This window comes from Dermochelys coriacea, chromosome 2 (assembly GCF_009764565.3).
Source record: "Dermochelys coriacea isolate rDerCor1 chromosome 2, rDerCor1.pri.v4, whole genome shotgun sequence".
Classification (NCBI taxonomy): Eukaryota; Metazoa; Chordata; order Testudines; family Dermochelyidae; genus Dermochelys; species Dermochelys coriacea.
Window position 1 is genome coordinate 44,260,629 of NC_050069.1, and position 18,282 is coordinate 44,278,910.

An 18,282-nucleotide genomic window follows, 5' to 3' on the forward strand; every position below is an offset into this window, starting at 1 on the left:
CCATTTCATACCCCTAATCATTTTTGTTGTTGTTTTCTGTACCTTCTGTACCTAGTTCCAATATATCTTTTTTTGAATTGTGGCGACCACATCTGCACACGGTATTCAAGATGTGGGTGTACCATGGATTTATATAGAGTCAATATGATATTTTCTATCTTATTATCTATCCCTTTCTCAATGGTTTCCAACATTCTGTTAACTTTTTTGACTGCCGCTGCACATTGAGTTCTCTCTTTTAGAGAACTATCCACAATAACAGCAAATTCTCTTTCTTGAGTGGTAACAGCCAATTTCGATCCCATCATTTTATATGTATAGTTGGGATTATGTTTTCCAATGTACATTACTTTGCATTTATCTACATTGAATTTCATCTGCAATTTTGTTGTCTAGTCACCCAGTTTTTGGAAAATCTAAGAACACTATATCCATTGGATCCCCCTTGTCCACATGCTTGTTTACCCCCTTAAAGAATTCTGATATATTGGTGAGGCATGATTTCCCTTTTAAAAAAATATTGATTCTTCCCCAACAAATTATATTCATCTATGTGTCTGACAATTTTGTTCTTTATAGTTTCAATCAGTTTGTCCGATACTGAAGTGAAGCTTACCACCCTGTAATCGCGAGGAACACCTCTGGAGCTCTTTTTAAAAATTGGCATCACATTAGCTATCCTCCAGTCATTTGGTACAGAAGCTGATTTAAATTTAAATGTTACAAACTACAGTTAGTAGTTCTGTAATTTCACATTTGAGTTCCTTAATAACTCTTCAGTGAATACCGTCTGGTCCTGGTGACTTATTACTGTTTAGTTTATCAATTTGTTCCAAAACCTTCTCTAATGATACCCCAATCTGTGACAGTTTCTCAGATTTGTCACCTAAAAAGAATGGCACAGGTTTGGGAATCTCCCTCACATCCTCAGCCGTGAAGACTGATGTAAAGAATTCATTTAGTTTCTCCACAATGGCCTTATCGTCCTTGAAGAATTGAACTTACATTTGTACACTCAGATTGGGACATCTATCTTTCCCTCTATTTTAGGGTTTTTCTGTAGTGCCTATCACCAAAGTAGCTGACCATTCCTTCATCTGCTAGGTATTAGAGAGAGGGATGGATGTACAATTATGCTCCCTTAAGTCCTCTACTTTCTATATGGAGGGTTGAAGGTTAATTTGCTGCAATGTGCAGATCATTCAGGTAAGGGACATTGTCAGTTGCAGGAGAAAGCAGTCTCTTCACATTGAGATGGGAACCAAAGTACTGGCCTGTTAGCCCTCAGACATTTGTCATTAGTTTTTCAGATGTCTGTAGGTGTCCCTTCTGAAACTAAGAGAAGCATTTCTGAAATTGCTTTCTCTCAAGGAGGCACTTCTAGTTGCTATTGAATCTCTCTCTTGCAACAAGAAAAGGAGTACTTGTGGCACCTTAGAGACTAACAAATTTATTAGAGCATAAGCTTTCGTGAGCTACAGCTCACTTAAAGCTTATGCTCTAATAAATTTGTTAGTCTCTAAGGTGCCACAAGTACTCCTTTTCTTTTTGCGAATACAGACTAACACGGCTGCTACTCTGAAACCTGTCTCTTGCAACAGTGAGTGATTTGAATTACTCGATTATCTTTCTAATTTCCCTTTGTGTCCAACTGTTTTTCTCCCCGAGTGCGTGGTCATGTCAAATATTACACAAACTCTTAAAAATGTTGTATTCAGAGCTGTAATAAAGGCAAGGCAACCTGCTATTGCCCGGAAGGAGCAAGAGCGTTGTTCTTGTATGACCAAGGTATGAAATCTCATCCTCGTGTCAGAAATGTCACTGCTCTTGGGTAATGATAATATTTTGGGCTTGGCGGGTTTAAATACCTGTTTCTACTACTAACAAGGCAGCTACTTAGTTTCACCCACCACTACCAGATGCTCCAGTCTTTTGCTGCAGACTCTTGCTTTTGGCTATTGTACAGATAAGTTCTGGGATACAGTTGCTGTCTGTAAGGGCTGTTGCCAGGTAAAATGGGAGAATTGGGATGTACAAAATGACAAGGCAGTATTGCTTACAGGTAATTCTGTTTGTCATAGTTCTCTTTTCTTTTGTCCTCCATCTCTCCCGCCTTCTCACTTGGGGTGTTGCCAATTATTTTCTTTCATCTCTGTTGCTATTTTCCTGTTTAAGAATCCACAGCACTAGAATCTAGGTCAGCAAAGCCTGGAGCAACGGATGTTCCCACATTGCCCCCAGGAAGTCATGCAGAGCCACTTCCAAGGACCATTGTGGCAGTTAGGTGCTGCAGGAAATATTGCCCAAAGGGGCCAGAGCAGCAGCACCCTGGGGTGCTCTGATTGGACCACTCTTACTTTTTAACCCTGAAGGGTGCCCCAGAAAGTTGTCTGGGCAATCACACAGACTTCTGGCTCGCTGCAACTCCAGACCTTGCCTTGTGTCATCTCATTTCACTCTCCGATCTTCAGACTCCAACCCCAGCCTGACTTCTACCCTGACTCTTGCCTTCTGATTAAAGCTCTCACAACTACTCTGACCACTGCCTTGTAGCCGCCTCTGGACTCCACAACACCAGCCCAGCAGAACTGCCTACACCTTAGTATCTTACATCCTGTTTTAGATATTTTTTTCTCACTGGACAAATCGAGTTTATATATTGTCTTTGATTGACGGACCTTTTGCCTCCAGCTTCCCAATAGGTGAAGCCATAATACTGTCTATAACAGCTATTACTGAGTGGGAGAAGAGAGGATATGACAAACAGGTTTGTTGGTGAGTAATCTCCCCTTATTTCATCTCTAACTCCTTTTAACAAGGTAGTCGGATGCCATGATGGTGGGGAGGGTGGGCTGGGGTGCAAAAGCCAGGAAGTAAAGAGAGATTATAAATTTTGGAATTTGTTCCATATTTTTGAAAATTGCTTTGTTCCACAGTGTTCAGTTAAAAACATGTGTTATGGAAATGTTAAACTTTACATAGCTCTACAGGCATTAAGCTGAATATATTTTCAATTATTAAATTTCCATGTTTAAAAAAGCTTTAACAGCACACTATATTTTTGGTTTAATTTCTTATCTTATTCCACGGTGTTATAGGGTTGATCAATTCTAGTTGTGATAAAATAATAATAAACAAAAAATCCTTGCAACCGGAGAGAATTTAAATAATTGTTGTTCTAGCATATTGACATTTTAAATACTTTAGATGGAAATAAATAGAAACCCTAGAATAGTGAGTTTATTTTAGAAAGAACTTGTATTTTAAAGGTTGAAAATACAATTTAAAATATAGCAATATAGTAAATGTGCTTCATAATACACATTTTTATCTTTCATTTTTTTATTCCTTTTGAATTTGTTTTTAAATCATCTGAAAAGCTCATTGCACAACATTTTGACAGTGTTTGCTATTGACTATTGTTACATTTTAGAATTTTAACAGAGCTTCTTTGTGTAACAGATTACTGAAATTAAGATGTCCTGTGAATTATGTGTCTTTCTGATTAACACTAAAAATGAAAACACTCAGTTTTATTCCAGTCAGACTGACTTTATTGATTAAATGGTGTTCTTTATTAAAGTGGAGTCCATGTGGCCTGAACAAAGTTCCATTAGTAGCAAGGATATGACTTTAGATTTTACTAGGTTTTAGCTAGCTAAACTTCTCCGTTGATCCGGCTTATGGATCCTCCATAGTCATCCTGTACTCTATCAAGTTTGAAGATAATTGTGATTCTTACTTTGGGAGAGGAGAGGAGAGAGTGAAATGGAGGGAATGCTTTGCCTTCTGCAACCCTGGAATGCCATAGACATTCTCCAATGTACCTGTCCTCTTTCTGCAATGTGGGATCTGATACCGCCCAACATTATGGCTATGTGGAATAATCCCTTGGACCCTGATGTGTTCAAAGATCTCCTGATGGAGATGTAACACTGACAATGGTGTTTCCTTGGCTGACTGGGTATATGAGAATCATACAGTTATAAAATACAAACTAGTTGAGTAATTTTAATTAACCAGTTACACAACCACATTTCTCATGGTTCTTATATATATTTTGCTTAGCTAAATTACACACTTGAATTATAAATTTATAAGTTTTATTAGCTGAAATAGAATTTAAAAATAAGAGAAAGAGAGGAAAGAATAAAGACAATTAGGTAATAGTATTTATAAAGTTCAAGGTCTAGTGCTTGGCCAATTTTTGCATATCTCTGTTTACCTTTTAAGTTGCAACTTCTCTGTTTTCTTCCTTTGAAAATGTGTTCATACATCTCTCTGCATTCTTTGATAATTTATAAATTAGTTTAATCAGTCCATTACACAGTGGAATAGACCAATTTTAATCATTTGCTTGGATGAATGTAGCAGTTAATGAAACAATAGGACAAAACAGCTGTATATCAATAATTCCATTCTGTTCACTTCAGTTGGTAAGCTAGAATCACTCTTCTGTCTCCTTGTGACTTCTAACCAGCATTTAATAAGTATTGTGATCACTTAGTCCTTACAACATCTTAGTTCACCTGGCTTCTTGTTGACCTTTAAACATACCAGTTAGAATATATGTTTTAAAATAGAAAACGAAAATCTTGTTATATTTGTGCCTGTTAATTATTTGTTAAATAGGTTCTTGTGTACATTCATTTCTTCATAAAATACACATTATGGTCCAAACTATTTGTTACTTATGGTTACAATGCTTTTGGCACAAGAGCTTCTTCAAACTGAAGGGAGTTTGTTATAGCTTTGATTCTCCAGATTAAGTTTAATCGACACATATTTTATAAAAAACAAAAGAAAATGTTTAAAAAGTTAAGGTTGTAAAGTTAAGCACTTATAAGTTAAGAATCTCCTCAGAAATGGCAGAACCATTTTAGCTAAAACTTTTTTTTAAAAAAAATTCAGCCTTAAGCAGACACCCTACATGGGAAATTTCAGCATGAATGGTTAAAATTTGGCAAAGTTATAAGTAATTGAACACAGGGTTTTATAATGGAAATATAACTATAGCTGGTACTACCTACACTGCCTATAATTAACTGCTAAGAGCTTGTCTATATGGTGAGTAACTGTGGGACAAGCCAAGGTGTGAACTACATTGCAACAGCTTTCCCTGCAATAAAATAATGCGTGGACACTGCTGCAGTGTAGTGAAAGTGCCAGTGTGGGGCAAGATTTGCAATTGCAGATTTGGGCTGCTTCAGGCAGTACCAGGTCTGGGCATCTGAACTAAGAGCAGGGAGAATGTCTCCTATACTCTCAGTGCCCTGCTGGGCCCACACAGCATGGGAGGAGGAAGCTGTCCAATTTCAATGCAAAGGGGATGAGACCCAGATCAGGGAGATGGGATGAAAGTAGATTAGTACAAAAAAGCCTTGGGGGAGGTGGAGGAGGCTGGTGGCATGGAGAGGAATATTGAGAGTTGAGGGGTGGGGAACTGGTAATGGCTGGGCAAGGAGATTGGGACCTGGGGGGGAGACTGAAACTGGCTGAGCAAGGATCCTGGGAGGGAAATGGAGGAGGGTTTGGGAGCTATAAGTACGGGGGATATATGGGATGACTGGGTATGGGGAAGACTGGGACTGGCTGGGAAAGGAGAACCCGTGGGGTGAGATGGAGGTGTTGCAGGGGGAAGACAGACCTGATGAGAAACTGGAGTATGAGGGAGAAACTGGGACTGACTGGGCAAAGTTACTGGAACAAGGAGATGGAAGGTAGGATGGGGAGGAGCACTCATACTGGATGAGGAGCCTGGGGAGAGCAATTGAGACTGGGAGTCAGTGGGGATTGGGAATATGGGTGGAGGATGATTGGAGGCAATGCTGCGGTGGGAGAGACATAGCTGATGAGGAGCTGGCAGGAAGGGAGATAGGACTGACTGGGCAAGGAAACTGAGGACAAGGAGCTAGGGGGTGCGCACAGGGAACTGGCAATGGCTGGGCAAGGAGACTGGGACAGTGATAAGAATTGTGAATAGTGGAAATTGGGACTGCTTAGGTTAAGCAAATGGGACTAAGATGAGGAGCCAGGGTTAGGGTAGAGACAGAACAGGGACAAGTTGGAGGGGGTGGAGCAGAAGGGGGTCACACTTGGGGGAAGATGCACAAGAGTCTGTGCCCACTAGAGAACACTCCCCTCCAGAACCCAGGATGGAACTGAAGATGGTTCTTCAAGTGATTGCACATGTCCATTCCTCTTCCGGGGGGGGGGGGGTGCGCATGCGCGCAGTGCACTAATCAGAGATTTTTCCCTCAGTGTTACCTGTCAGTGTGGTGCATGTGCCCTGTGCTGCTCCATGATGGTATAAAGGGTGGAGCCATCTTGCACCATCCTCAGTTCCATCTTGCTGCCTGTGGTTGGTAGTTGGAGTGTGTTGGCTTACTTTCAGAGCGGGCCTTAGGAAAAATGGCATCTTGGGCGAACTTGTATTTTGGTATCCCGGTTCCCATGGGTGCCCCACAATTGCCCCTGGTCCCTGTGGGCTCCCCAGCCCCTAAACTGTGCTCCCTTTGTCCCAACCCCTGCACTCTCCCTCCCACACCCCTAACCCCTGCACCCCTCTACTGTGCCCCTGTGGGAAAACTGACCTGGATGCACAGAGCAGCTGGCATTGCTGCTCGCTCCCCCCCCTTGAACGCTGCTCCTCTGCTCTCTCCTACGGGAGTTGTGAGGGAGAGAGTGAAGAACGACATCAGGGCTCCCTGCATCCATATCACTTTCCCCACCCACCTAGGCTGTGTAAGGGTAGAGCAGGAGAGCAGCAGCTCAGCCAAGGGGGGAAAAAACATAGGAGGAGACCTCTACCTCTTCAGTTTTCATCTATGGCAGGGTCCTGGAGGCAGTCTAGAAATTCCAACCAGTATGTTTGACAACCTTGTCAAGGATAGACTACCAGATCAACTCTTGCAAGTTTCTCCTTCATTTTTTTCTGACTGGCTATCCCACTTCCTATCTGCTTGGTCCCATATTACCGCAGATTGATGTGTTCTAAGATGCAAGATGTATCCCTGCTCCATAGGGATACATCTTGCACTTTATTTCCATTCTTCCCTTCCAATCCCTACCCCCATTCCTTTTAAGAGACCACTCTCATGAGGCTGTTCTCCTCCAGGAGATCCAGTCTCTCTTCCATTTGGGAGCTATAGAGGAGGTTCCCCCTCTTCTCTGAGGGAAGGATTTCTATTCAAGTTACTTCTTGATTCCAAAGGCAAAAGGAGGGCACAAAACAATCTTAGATCTGCAAAATCTGAACAAATATATAAAGAAAACAAGATTTCGTATGGTTACCATGACCTCCATCGTCCCCCTCCCTGGATCCTGACAACTGGTACGCTGCCCTCAAAGTGAAGGATGTGTATTTCCGTGTGTATTTCCACTAAAGCCACAGGAGATTCCTAGTATTTCTAATCAACAACATGCATTTTCCGTTTACAGTAGTACCCTTCAGCCTGTCTGTTGCCCTGCGATTATTTAAAGAATGCATGGTGGTGGTGGCTACATTCCTAAGGAAAGCAAGGATACAAGTATTTCCTTGCTTGAATGACTGGCTGATATGAAGTCGATCCAGGCTCCAAGTGGAAGTCAGTCGCACCAGACTCTGATTCTTCTTCTTCGAGTGTTTGCTCATTTTCATTCCGTGTCAGGAGCGTGTGCGCCATGTGCCCTGGTGCCAGAGATTTTTTTACCCTCTGTGGTATTCATAGGGCTAGCTCTAGCACCCCTGTGAGCCCTACGCTCATGACCGGTATAAGAGGCACCACTGACCCTGTGCCCTTCCAGTTCTTTCTTACTGCCCATGACAGTTGCTGGTACAGCATTCTCTTCCTTGCAAGCCTTCTCCAGTGGTTGCTAAACTGTGGTGTTGTAAGTAGTCTTAGTTTTAGAGTTAGTTAGTTAGTGAGTTGTATAGTAATCCCCTGAGGGGACATCATCCCAGAGACGGGCATTCCCTGGTTCCCGGGGTTCAAACCATGTGCTTCATGTAGTAAGCCCATGCTGGTGAGCAATCCCTGTTGGAGCTGCCTAAAGTGCCATGGGGACGTTCACATCAAGAACAAGTGCAAAATTTGCCAGGGCTTCAGGCCACATACCTAGAAAGACAGGGACATTCGTCTAAAGGCCCTGCTCATGGAAGCCGCACTTAGACTGGCTTTGGAACCGAGCTGGTCGGACTCTGCAGTGAGCACGTTGGGTTTGTTGTGCAGCACTCCTCTGGGACCATGCCCCCATCAACAGCGCTCTCCATCCCAGGAGCCAAAAAAGCAGTACAAGAAGCACACGGGAAGAGGGCACTTCCAGGTGCCCAAGAGAGACGAGGGGCAGAGGTGATAAGTTGAGACCAATGCTGAGCCACTCGTCCTCCCCACAGAGTCATTTGACTGCAGAGCTGACTCCACCTGCAGTACCTAGGCTGACTCAGGACCCACCCCTCACTCCTGGGAGCGGCCGGAGTACATTGCACTTGAGAGCCCCCTCCACGCTGGAAGCCTTCCAAGCAGCAAGGGACCTTATGGCCTTGCCAGTGCCTCCCACACCCTGGGACCACCCACTTCTGTAGAACCAACAGCAATCGCATCCAGAGGGAAGCCCGCCATGAGACCTTGGCAATGGTCCCCAACTCTGCGCCAGTCTCCATTGCCATGCTGGTCTCTGGCATCAAAGTGTCTGTCTCCAACGCCCAACACCGGTCATCAGCGCCCCAGCACCAGATGCTGGGGTCCTGGCACTGATCACCAGTTACTCATAGCCGGTATTCAGTGCCAAGTCATCGATCCCCAGCCATACACCATTCACCAGTTCCTCATCATAGCCAGCAGGAGGGAACAGCAACGGCCCTGCCTTGGTCATCGGAGGAGGAGTCTTCATCAGACTCCATAGGGAATCTGCTACTCCACAAAAGTAGTGCCGCCACCCAGCCTGTGCACTGGACTTCGGTGCTGGACCATCTATGGACTTATGGCATCCGGGGCAGTGGCCCATGCGTTGGCAATGCTGGAACCTGTGGGGGTTCCCTGTGGTGTTCAGGTAGTTCTCTCACCCTCAGTCTTTCGCAGTCTCCTAGAGAGAGGCTGCAGCCCCACCACAGCCAGTTCCAGAGCTGGGCTTGGACTCCAACTGCGGTACCAAGACCCTGGCAGTACCTCTGATAGAGATTGCTTTGGGGGCGGTAGAGGATTCAGATCCTTCAGTACCAGTGGCATCCTCCTCCTCATCCCCAGATGAGGCAATCACAGGTCCCACTAACCTCCTGCCTCCGGACAATTTTAGGGCCCATCAAGAACTCCTTAAAAGTTTTGCCGCCAACCTGGGCCTAAAGGCATAGGAGTTGAAAGAGCCCACAGACAGTCTATTTGATATTTTGGCTACCACAGCTCCCTCTAAAGCAGTGGTTCCCAATGTGGAGTTCGCAAAATGTTACAGGGGGTTCTCAGGAAAAAATTCCCTAATGGCAGACAGAGCTGTCCCTAGGGACCCCGGGGAGCACGGGGCCAGCAGCCCGGAGCCCCTGGACTTCCAAGAGCTTAGCAAATCAAAGCAAGCATATCTATCACAGTGAGGAGATTTAAACTTCAAGACTCCTTATAAGAAATGGAAACGGAGGTGGATATTTTTTGCTGTTTTTAAAATTAAATAGGCAGCTAGTATTGTTTTTAAAATTATTATGAAGAATGAGTTTAAGCTTTGTTGTAACGTGCGTTGTTTGCCTGGACTGCTCAAGACCTGAATGCTTGTGTAGGAGGAGTTCTTTGAGTTGGCTTCTTAAATACCGTCATGCTATTTCACATCTGATACTCCTTGATGAAACATAGGAACCTTGTCTTATAACAGGCTTATTCAAAGTGACCACAATCTACGAAAGCGAGATCTTGGAAGAGTGTTGCCGTTTTCATAATGTAATAAAAATACTGTAATGATAAATAATAAATAGTGTGTAATAAGCATGTCATAAAAACAAATTTTATATTTCCAAGATCACTGCTTTTATAATTTATACTCGGGTAAAGGAGAAAATCCTGCTAAAAATAAATATTTCCAGGGGAGTTCGTGAGACATGACATTTTAGTGCAAGGTGTTCAGTTTGTTAGTTTGGGAACCACTGCTCTTAGTTGGTAAAGTTGTGGCAGATCCCATCATCTCTGCCCCGGCCTCTAAAAGGGTGGAGAAAAAATACTATGTTCCCACCAAGGGATTCAAATATATGTATTTGCACCTCACCCCTTCATTCCCCCGGGGTTCCTTGGTGGTTTCCGTCACTAACGAGCAGGATAGACAGGGCTAAACAAGCACTATCCCAAAGAACAAGGATGCTAAACAACTATATCTATTGGATAGGAAGGTTTATTCCACTGTTAGCCTTCAACTTTGTATCTCGAATCAGCAAGCACTGCTGGGGAGATACGATTTCAATGTCCGTGATTCAATGGGAAAATTTAAGGACTCCGTGCATCAAGAGTCATGGCAGCAATTCACGTCCATCGTGGAGGAAGGAAAGGTGGTGACTAGAACATCCCTCCAGGCTTAGATGCAACAGATTCGGTAGCCAGGACAATGGCATTGGCGGTCACTATGAGGCATAGTTTGTGAGTGTTGCCATCAGGACTGTCCCAAGAAGTTCAGCAGCTGGTGCAGGATCGCCTATTTGAGGGAACCTTGTTATTCTCAGACCAGAAGGACACCAGATTACACAGTCTCCAGGACCACGCTGTGGTCTTAAGGCCTTTATAAACTGTCGACCTCCAGGAAGCACTTCAGACCACAACAGCCACCCAGGTTCTTGGGACACCCAGACATGAGCCATATAAAAGAAGAGGAAAAGATTATAGGTGCCACCAGGGCCAGCCATCCTCTACCACTACGCAGCAGGGCACTAGCTGGTTCCTGAGCAGAAATAGACAGGCCTTTTGAAGGCACGCTCTGAGAAGACCTACCAGTCTCCTTCCCAGATCCATTCCCCATTTTATTTTTAAACCGCCTTTCACCATACCTCACTGTTTGGTTGTCAGTTACATTGAACCACTGGGTACTTATACCATAGCATAGGGGTACACCCTTCAGTTTGTGTCTATCCCTCTACTATACCCCCCTTCCCTGTCCTGCTTCAGAGACCCTTCTTATGACCAAGTTCTCGTCCAGGAAGTACAAGGCAGGGCTGTGAAGTTAGTTCCTCCAGAACTGAGAGGGAAGGGATTTTACTCCTGTTTCACATTGGGAATCAAGAGGTAAGGGGGCCTCTGGCCCATCCTAGACTTGCATCACCTCAACAAGTATCTCAAGAAACTGAGGTTCCGCATGGTCTCCCTGGCCTCCATTATTCCCTACCTGGATCTAGTAGACTGGTATTCCGTCCTCGAATTAAAGGATGTGTACTTCTACGTCTCCATTTTCCATGGTGGGCCACAGCCACTACCAATTTACGGTGCTTCCCTTTGGCACGTCGGCGGCTCTGTAAGTTTTCACAAAGTGAGTGGCGGTAGTCCCTACCTACCTCAGGCCTTGAGGTGTACCGATTTACCCATACCTCAATGATTGGCTGATAAGAGGCCACTCACAAGCTCAAGTTCAGCACAGCATCAGTGTAGTGTGAGCCACCTGCCGGGCGCTGGGTCTCTTAATAAATGAGCAAAAGTCGATGTTGGGCTTGGTGCAGAAAATAGAATGCATAGGAGTGGTGCTTGATGCCTCTCAGGCCTGGGCATTTCTCCCGGAGGTCAGATACAGAGCTATGGCAGACCTAATCACCCCAGGTGTTGGACTACCTATTGATGACCGCCCATGTCTGTCTACAGCTGCTGGGACACATAGCAGCATGTACCTATGTGGTACAGTACATGTGGCTACATCTCAGACTGCTTCAGATGTGGCTTGCCTCAATTTACTCCATGAGCAGGCACGTTTGGACTCGGTTCTTACCATCTCACTGCCAGTCCTGGCATCCCTAATGTGGTGGTTGTCAGCCTCAGTTCTGTTTGGGGTACCCTTCACATCCCCATGGTGCACAATAACGTTGGCATCTGACACATCAGATGTGTTGTTTTATTACTGCCAAGAAGCTCTCAGGTTATGGGATTTCTTCGTGAAGCATTCCATTCAACTGGAGGCATCTCATCTGCCTGGGCAGCGGAACGTGTTGGCGGATCACCCCAGGAAACCTTTTTTCTCTCACCATGAGTGGTCTCTCCACCTGTGGTGGGGAACTACCCAGGTGGACTTATTTGCCCCCACACAGAACACACAATGTTGTTGCTTTTGCTCAAGGCACGGTCAAGACAAAGGTTCCCTGTCCAATGTCTTTCTACAGTCATGATCAGACGGCCTGCTGCATGCCATCCCTCCAATTCCCTGAGTTCACAAAGTCCTTCTGAAGATCAAGTGGGACAAGGTGAAGGTTATCATTATTGCATCAGCATGCTTCTAGATCTCTCAGTCTCAGCCACATTGATGCTCCCACTGAGACCTTACTTGATCTCACAGGACTCCTCCATCCGAACCTCGCCTGCCTGAATCCAGAGGAGAGCGCATGGTTGGAGCAACTCCAACAGGTTTTGCTAGGCAGCAGAAAGCCCTCTACTAGAGCCACCTACCTGGCCAAGTGGAATCGCTTCATATGCTGGGCAGCCGAGAGGAGCCTTTGCCTGGCTCAGGCGTCCTTGCAGTCCATCCTAGACTAGAATCTCCTTCACCAAGGTCTATCGTGATCCTCAATCAAGGTCCACTTAACAGCCATCTCAGTGTTCCATTCTCCGATCCAAGGCAGATTGGTCTTCGCCCATGAGATGAGAAGCAGGTTCATCAAGGGTTTGGAAAGTCTCTACCTGCAAGTTCATGACCCAGTTCCTCCTGGGGGTCTGATCCAGGCTCATGAGGCCACCCTTTGAGCCCCTGGCATCTTGCTCCCTGCTGCTCTTCTTGTGGAAGGTTGCCTTCCTGGTGGCAATTATTTTGGCCAGAAGGGTTCTGGAACTTCAGGCCTTGACTTGGAACCCATTTATACTGTTTTCTTCAAAGATAAGGTTCAGCTATGTCCTCACCCAGCATTTGCTTACAACAATGAGAAATTGACTCGTATGTATGTATGTGGTTTGGAATGCCGGAGTTAATCTCAGGAAATTGCAGGGATGTTTAAAGTCCTCATACTACTTAGTTCATCATCCACTGGACATGTTGATTCAGGTACTTGCAAATGATAAGTGTTCTGAGTTTGAGGATTCATCGCTGAGCCGGAGAGTCCTAAGGGTCTAGCCAGTCCACAAGCAAGGGTCTAACAAGGTGTCCACATGGCAAATGTATAGGCTCCTAAGAAAAGCAACTACTTCATTCTGCTCAACATTGCTTCCTTGTTGGAGATACTCCTAGCTACCTGTTAATACTGACAGATTGCTCCTACTCCAGTCTGTGCCTGGTTGTTCCCTTGCTCCAGCGCCTGCCTGCTTCACCCTCTGCCTGCTCCTGATTGAGCCTCTGCTGATTGCCCAGCTGTGCTGACACTGCAGGAATGCCAGCCTCCTTGGTGTGGTGGACAGACCTGACTAATGTGTTTATGGTTGTTCCCTTTGCCCCTCCCTTTCACATATTAACTCTAGTTACAGACACTTCTTCTCTAGTTGGGGACTTCACTTAGGAGACTTAAGAACTCAAGATCTGTGGGTCCAACAAGATTTGGATCTCCACATAAACATGCAGGAGTTGCTGTCTATTCATCTGGCCTATCAAGCTTTTCTCACTCTCATCAAGGGACAATATCTTCATGTCTTCATGGACGACACTGTGGCAATGCTTCTGCGGGAGCAGGCAGGGAGGTGCCAGTTCAGATCATCTTTCTGAAGAGGAGATACATCTTTGGGAGTTTTGAATCACTAGTGTAATACATCTCAAAGCCTCCCACCTTCCGGGTGCTCAGAACAGCTTGGTGGATCCCTTGAGCAGATCTTTCACTGCTGTATCTCAGGTTGCGTATCATGAGATTCATTTTTCAAAACAAGTGTGTCCTTCACATTGACCTATTTACAACTTGTCTTAACAAAGTGCCAGGTCTTTTGTTCCAGGGCAGGTCTCAGGGATTTCTGACAGATGCTTTCCTATCATCTTGGAAGGACAAGCTGTTGCATGCCTATTTTCCCACTTCTTCCCAGGGTGTTGCTCAAGCTCAGGCATGATCATTCTTGTATGAGCACTGGTGTGGCTCTGCCAGCATTGGTTCTTCAGTCTGTTGAGCCTATCCCCCAGGGCTCCTTTTGAGACTGCCTTCAGAAACTGACCCAATCTCCAAGGACCACAGTCATCCCTACATCCCAACCCTGCTGCTCTCCATCTGATGGCCTGGATGCTCCATGGTTAGCTTCTCATGAGGTGTACTGTTTGGAGAATGTGCAAAACATCTTCCCAAATTGTAGAAAGACATCTACTAGATACACTTACCAGCTGAAGTGGAAATTATTCTCCTTATGGTCAAAGCAGAAGGGAGTTTGTTCTTGCACCTCTATCCAACATTTTTGGACTATTTGTCCTACTTGAAACAACAAGGTTTATCCATTAGTTCCATCAGGGTTCACCTGGCAGGTATCTTCACTTTTCATGTTCTAATTACGGGTAACTCAGTATTTTCTAATCCTATGTCACTTACATTTTTAAAGGGTCTGGATCCCTTCCTCCCTGGGACTTAAATCTGGTGCTAACAAGGTTGATGGGTCTGCCTTTTGAACCGATGGCTACCTACTCTTTACTTCATCTGTCTATGAAAGCACTGTTTTTGGTAATTATTATCTCTTTGAGAACATTGGTAGCTGACCCCCAGTTTGCAGGGTTTTTTTTAGAAGGACAACATTTATTTATGCCGATATTCGAAATTCCAGACTAAAGTAATATCAGCATTCCACCTCAATCAACCCATGTACTTATCAACTTTGTTTCCTAAGCTCCATTATTGTAAGGATGAGGAGAGATTATACCTTAGATGTTAGAAGGTGTTGGCTTTTTACTTGGATGGAACTAGGTCTTTTAGATTGTCATCCCAGTTTTTCTTGTCAGTTGCAGACAGGATGAAAGGCTTTCCAGTCTTGATGCAGAGGATTTCCTCATGGATTTTGTCTTGCATACATCTGTGCTAACATTGCTGATGTATTCCCTGCAAGCAGAATGGCAGCACACTCTACAAAATCTCAAGCAGCTACCACGAGGTTTTTTTTTGGATCAAGTATCTACAACACATTTGTAAAGCTGCAACTTGGTCCACAGTACAGGCCTTTACAACTCACTATGCTTTATCTCAATATTCCAGAGATGATGCCTGGTTTGGGCAAGTAGACCTTCAGTCATTGTTCAGGTAGGTTCTGAAACCCATCTCCGGATTGAGCTGCTTGTGAGTCACCTGAAGTGAAATGGACATGTGCAATTATTTGAAGAAAAGAATGGTTACTAATGTGTTCTGTAACTATGTTCTTTGAGATGTGTAGCACATGTCCATTCCAAGACTCCTTCTCCTCTCCCCATGGCCGGTGCAAGGATGTTTCGCGCCCTAGGCGAAACTTCCACCGTGTGCCTGCACTCCCCCCTTGGCCCAGGGAGCCATGTGCGGCAGCTCCCCGCCCCCCCTCCCTCCCTCTTTCCCTCCCTTCGGCCCAGGGAGCTGTGCGGCAGCTCCCCACCCCAGTTCACCTCTGCTCCGCCTCCTCCCGGAGCATGCTGCCGCTGTTCCGCTTCTCCCATCTCCCAGGCTTGCGGTGCCAATCCTGGGAGGGAGAGAAGCAGAGCGGGGCGGTATGCTCAGGGAGGAGGCAGAGAAGAGGTGAGCTGGGGCTGGGGCGGGGAGCAGTTCCCCTGTGCGCTGCCCCCCCACCCCGTTACTTGCTGCAGGCAGCCCTCCCCGCACCCTCCTACCCCAGCTCACCTCCTCTCCACCTCCTCCCCGGAGCATGCTTTTGGCCGCCCCCAACCACTTGACGCCCTAGGCGGCCGCCTAGTTTGCCTAGTGGTTGCACCGGCCCTGCCTCTCCCCTCCATATCAGACTCTATACAGTATGAGGGAACTGGGGGATGGTCAGGGATGTCAGTGCCCTTTATTCCATCGTGTAGTAGCACAAGGTGGCAGCGGCAGCAGACACGTGGCCCGCCTGACAGGTACTGCTAAGGGAAAATCTCTGACTCTAGTGCAGAGGGCATGCACATGCTTGAAGTGGAATGGACATGTGCAACACCTCTCTAACTGTTCTTTGAGAATAGCTTAGTAACTATTTTTTCCTGAGTGTCACCATTCCTCTGCTGTTAGAAAATATCTGTGAAACCCACTGCCAAAGTGCCTTATCCCCCGTTAATGCTGATCTACATAGGATGGTAACCAACTTTGGCCATCATTTCTCCATTAGCTGAAGTTGCAGAGGTCTGTGCCTCAGTTTTGCATTTGTAAAATGGGGATAATAATAGCCCTTCATCTCACAGGAGTGTTGTGAAAATGAATTAACTGATACTTATGAAGCACTGAAATATTGTATAATGAGCACCATAGAAAAGCCCATGAGGGAAATGAATAATTCTGTTGTGAGAGAAGGATTTGAATAGTGTGAAATAAATAAGGCATGGGGCTCCACATCGAATAATGAGGCGAAAACAAGATATTCAGTAGCTCCACATTAAGTGAACATGATCCATCCTGGGCATTGAGTAAGGCAAGGGCCCCTTGGAAAAAATGGTATGCGATCATGTAATTAAGGATTATATCATAATGCGTATGCACAAGAGGACTGAATTAAGGTTGCACAGGCAACCTTAATTCTGGCATTTCCCAATGCTTGACTTTGCAATATTAACAGTAAAGTTCTTTTAACAGATGATGTGCATGTGCACGTGGGGTCCCAGGGGGTGTAAAATAAATAAGTTGGCCACTTGGCAAGATAGTATTAACATCCTCCAGGGGCTTGCAGTACTTTGCAGGCCGCAAATATTTTCATCTGGATTGTACTTCCCTGCTTCAAACTATGGTCCAGTCCACAAAACTACTAAAACAGAGAACTCAGTGGGGAAGGTAGGGGGATTAAAAAGTTATGGTTGGGTCAGTCCTCTTATGTTGTGAACAACAGTCAGTGAATTGGGTTGCTTACTATTTGAATTCATTTTAGTAAAATCTTTGTCTGCATTTGCAGACGTACTAGTATTCAGCACGGTCTTAGATGATAAAATGTGTCCCTGACGCCAGTGCTTTTATGATAACTTACTATACCTTAGATCAATATAGTTTTTAAAGAAGGCTGTTTGTAAATCCATTTCTAAGATGCAAAAATGAGCACTGTACTAAAAATAACTTTAGTAAAAGTCCAGAAATTATTTTAAGTATCTGTTTGAACTTGTTTAGTTATTTTAATCCTTAAAATGCAAATGAACCCTGTAAAGAGTATATAACAGGTCTTTGGATGGCAAATTTAAAACTGTTATACGCTGTAAAGAGACCAATGAGATAGTCCTTAATATTATTACAAATAAATAAAAAGGCAACTAGATAAGTAGGGCTAAAGCTACCTGTGGAACAAATGTGAGTGGAAGAATTTACATTGGGCAAACTACAGCCTGTGGGACTCTCCTGCCCGGGCCCTGAGCTCCTGGCTCAGGAGGCTAGCCCCCGGCCCCTCCCCTGCTGTTCCCCCTCCCCCACAGCTTCAGCTCAGTGCGCCGCCATGCCTGTGGCTGGGCAGTGCAGCTATAGTGCTGCCAGCCACTGTTGCTCCAGGCAGCGCAGTAAGGGGGCCAGGAGGGTTGGATAGAGGGCAAGGGGGTTTGGGGTGGTGGTCAGGGGGCAGGTGTGTGGATAGGGGGCGGGGTGGTCAGGGGCAGGGAACAGGGAGGTTGAATGGGTGCAGTGGTTCCGGCGGGGGACAGTCAGGAAGGAGAGGGGGTGGGATGGGCGGGCGGGGAGAAGTCAGGGGCAGGGGTTCCAGGGGCAGCCAGGGGACAGGGAGAAGTGGTGGTTGGATGGGGCAGGGGTCCTGGGGGGAGCAGTCAGGAATGAGGGGAGGGGTTGGATGGGGCTGCGGGGGTCAGTCAGGGGTGGGGGTTCCATGGTCGGTCAGGGGACAAGGAGCAGGGTGTGTGTGGATGGGGCAGGAGTCCCGGGGAGGGCTATCAGGGGGTGAGAAGCGGATAGGGGGCGGGGGCTTGGCCATGCCTGGCTGTTTGGGGAGGGACAGCCTCTCCTAACCGTCCCTCCATACAATTTCCAAAACCTGATGCGGCCCTCAGGCTAAAACGTTTGCCCGCCCCGGTGTAAAAGGTAGTAGAGGGATTTGATTCCTT

The 18,282-nt window shown here is 45.8% G+C and overlaps 1 protein-coding gene across 3 annotated transcripts in view; it reads left to right on the forward strand.

Moving 5' to 3' along the window:
* RAD54B (RAD54 homolog B) overlaps positions 1 to 18,282 on the forward strand; it is a 129,045-nt gene that overhangs the window by 66,339 nt on the left and 44,424 nt on the right. The window contains exon 1 of one of the 3 annotated variants that reach the window (XM_038388938.2): positions 1,500 to 2,775. The exons of the other annotated variants lie outside the window; for them this stretch is intronic. Coding sequence (XP_038244866.1) covers positions 2,757 to 2,775 — 19 coding nt within the window. The 5' untranslated portion in view covers positions 1,500 to 2,756. Of the gene's footprint in view, positions 1 to 1,499; positions 2,776 to 18,282 lie in introns of those variants that run through there. 3 annotated transcript variants of the gene reach the window in all.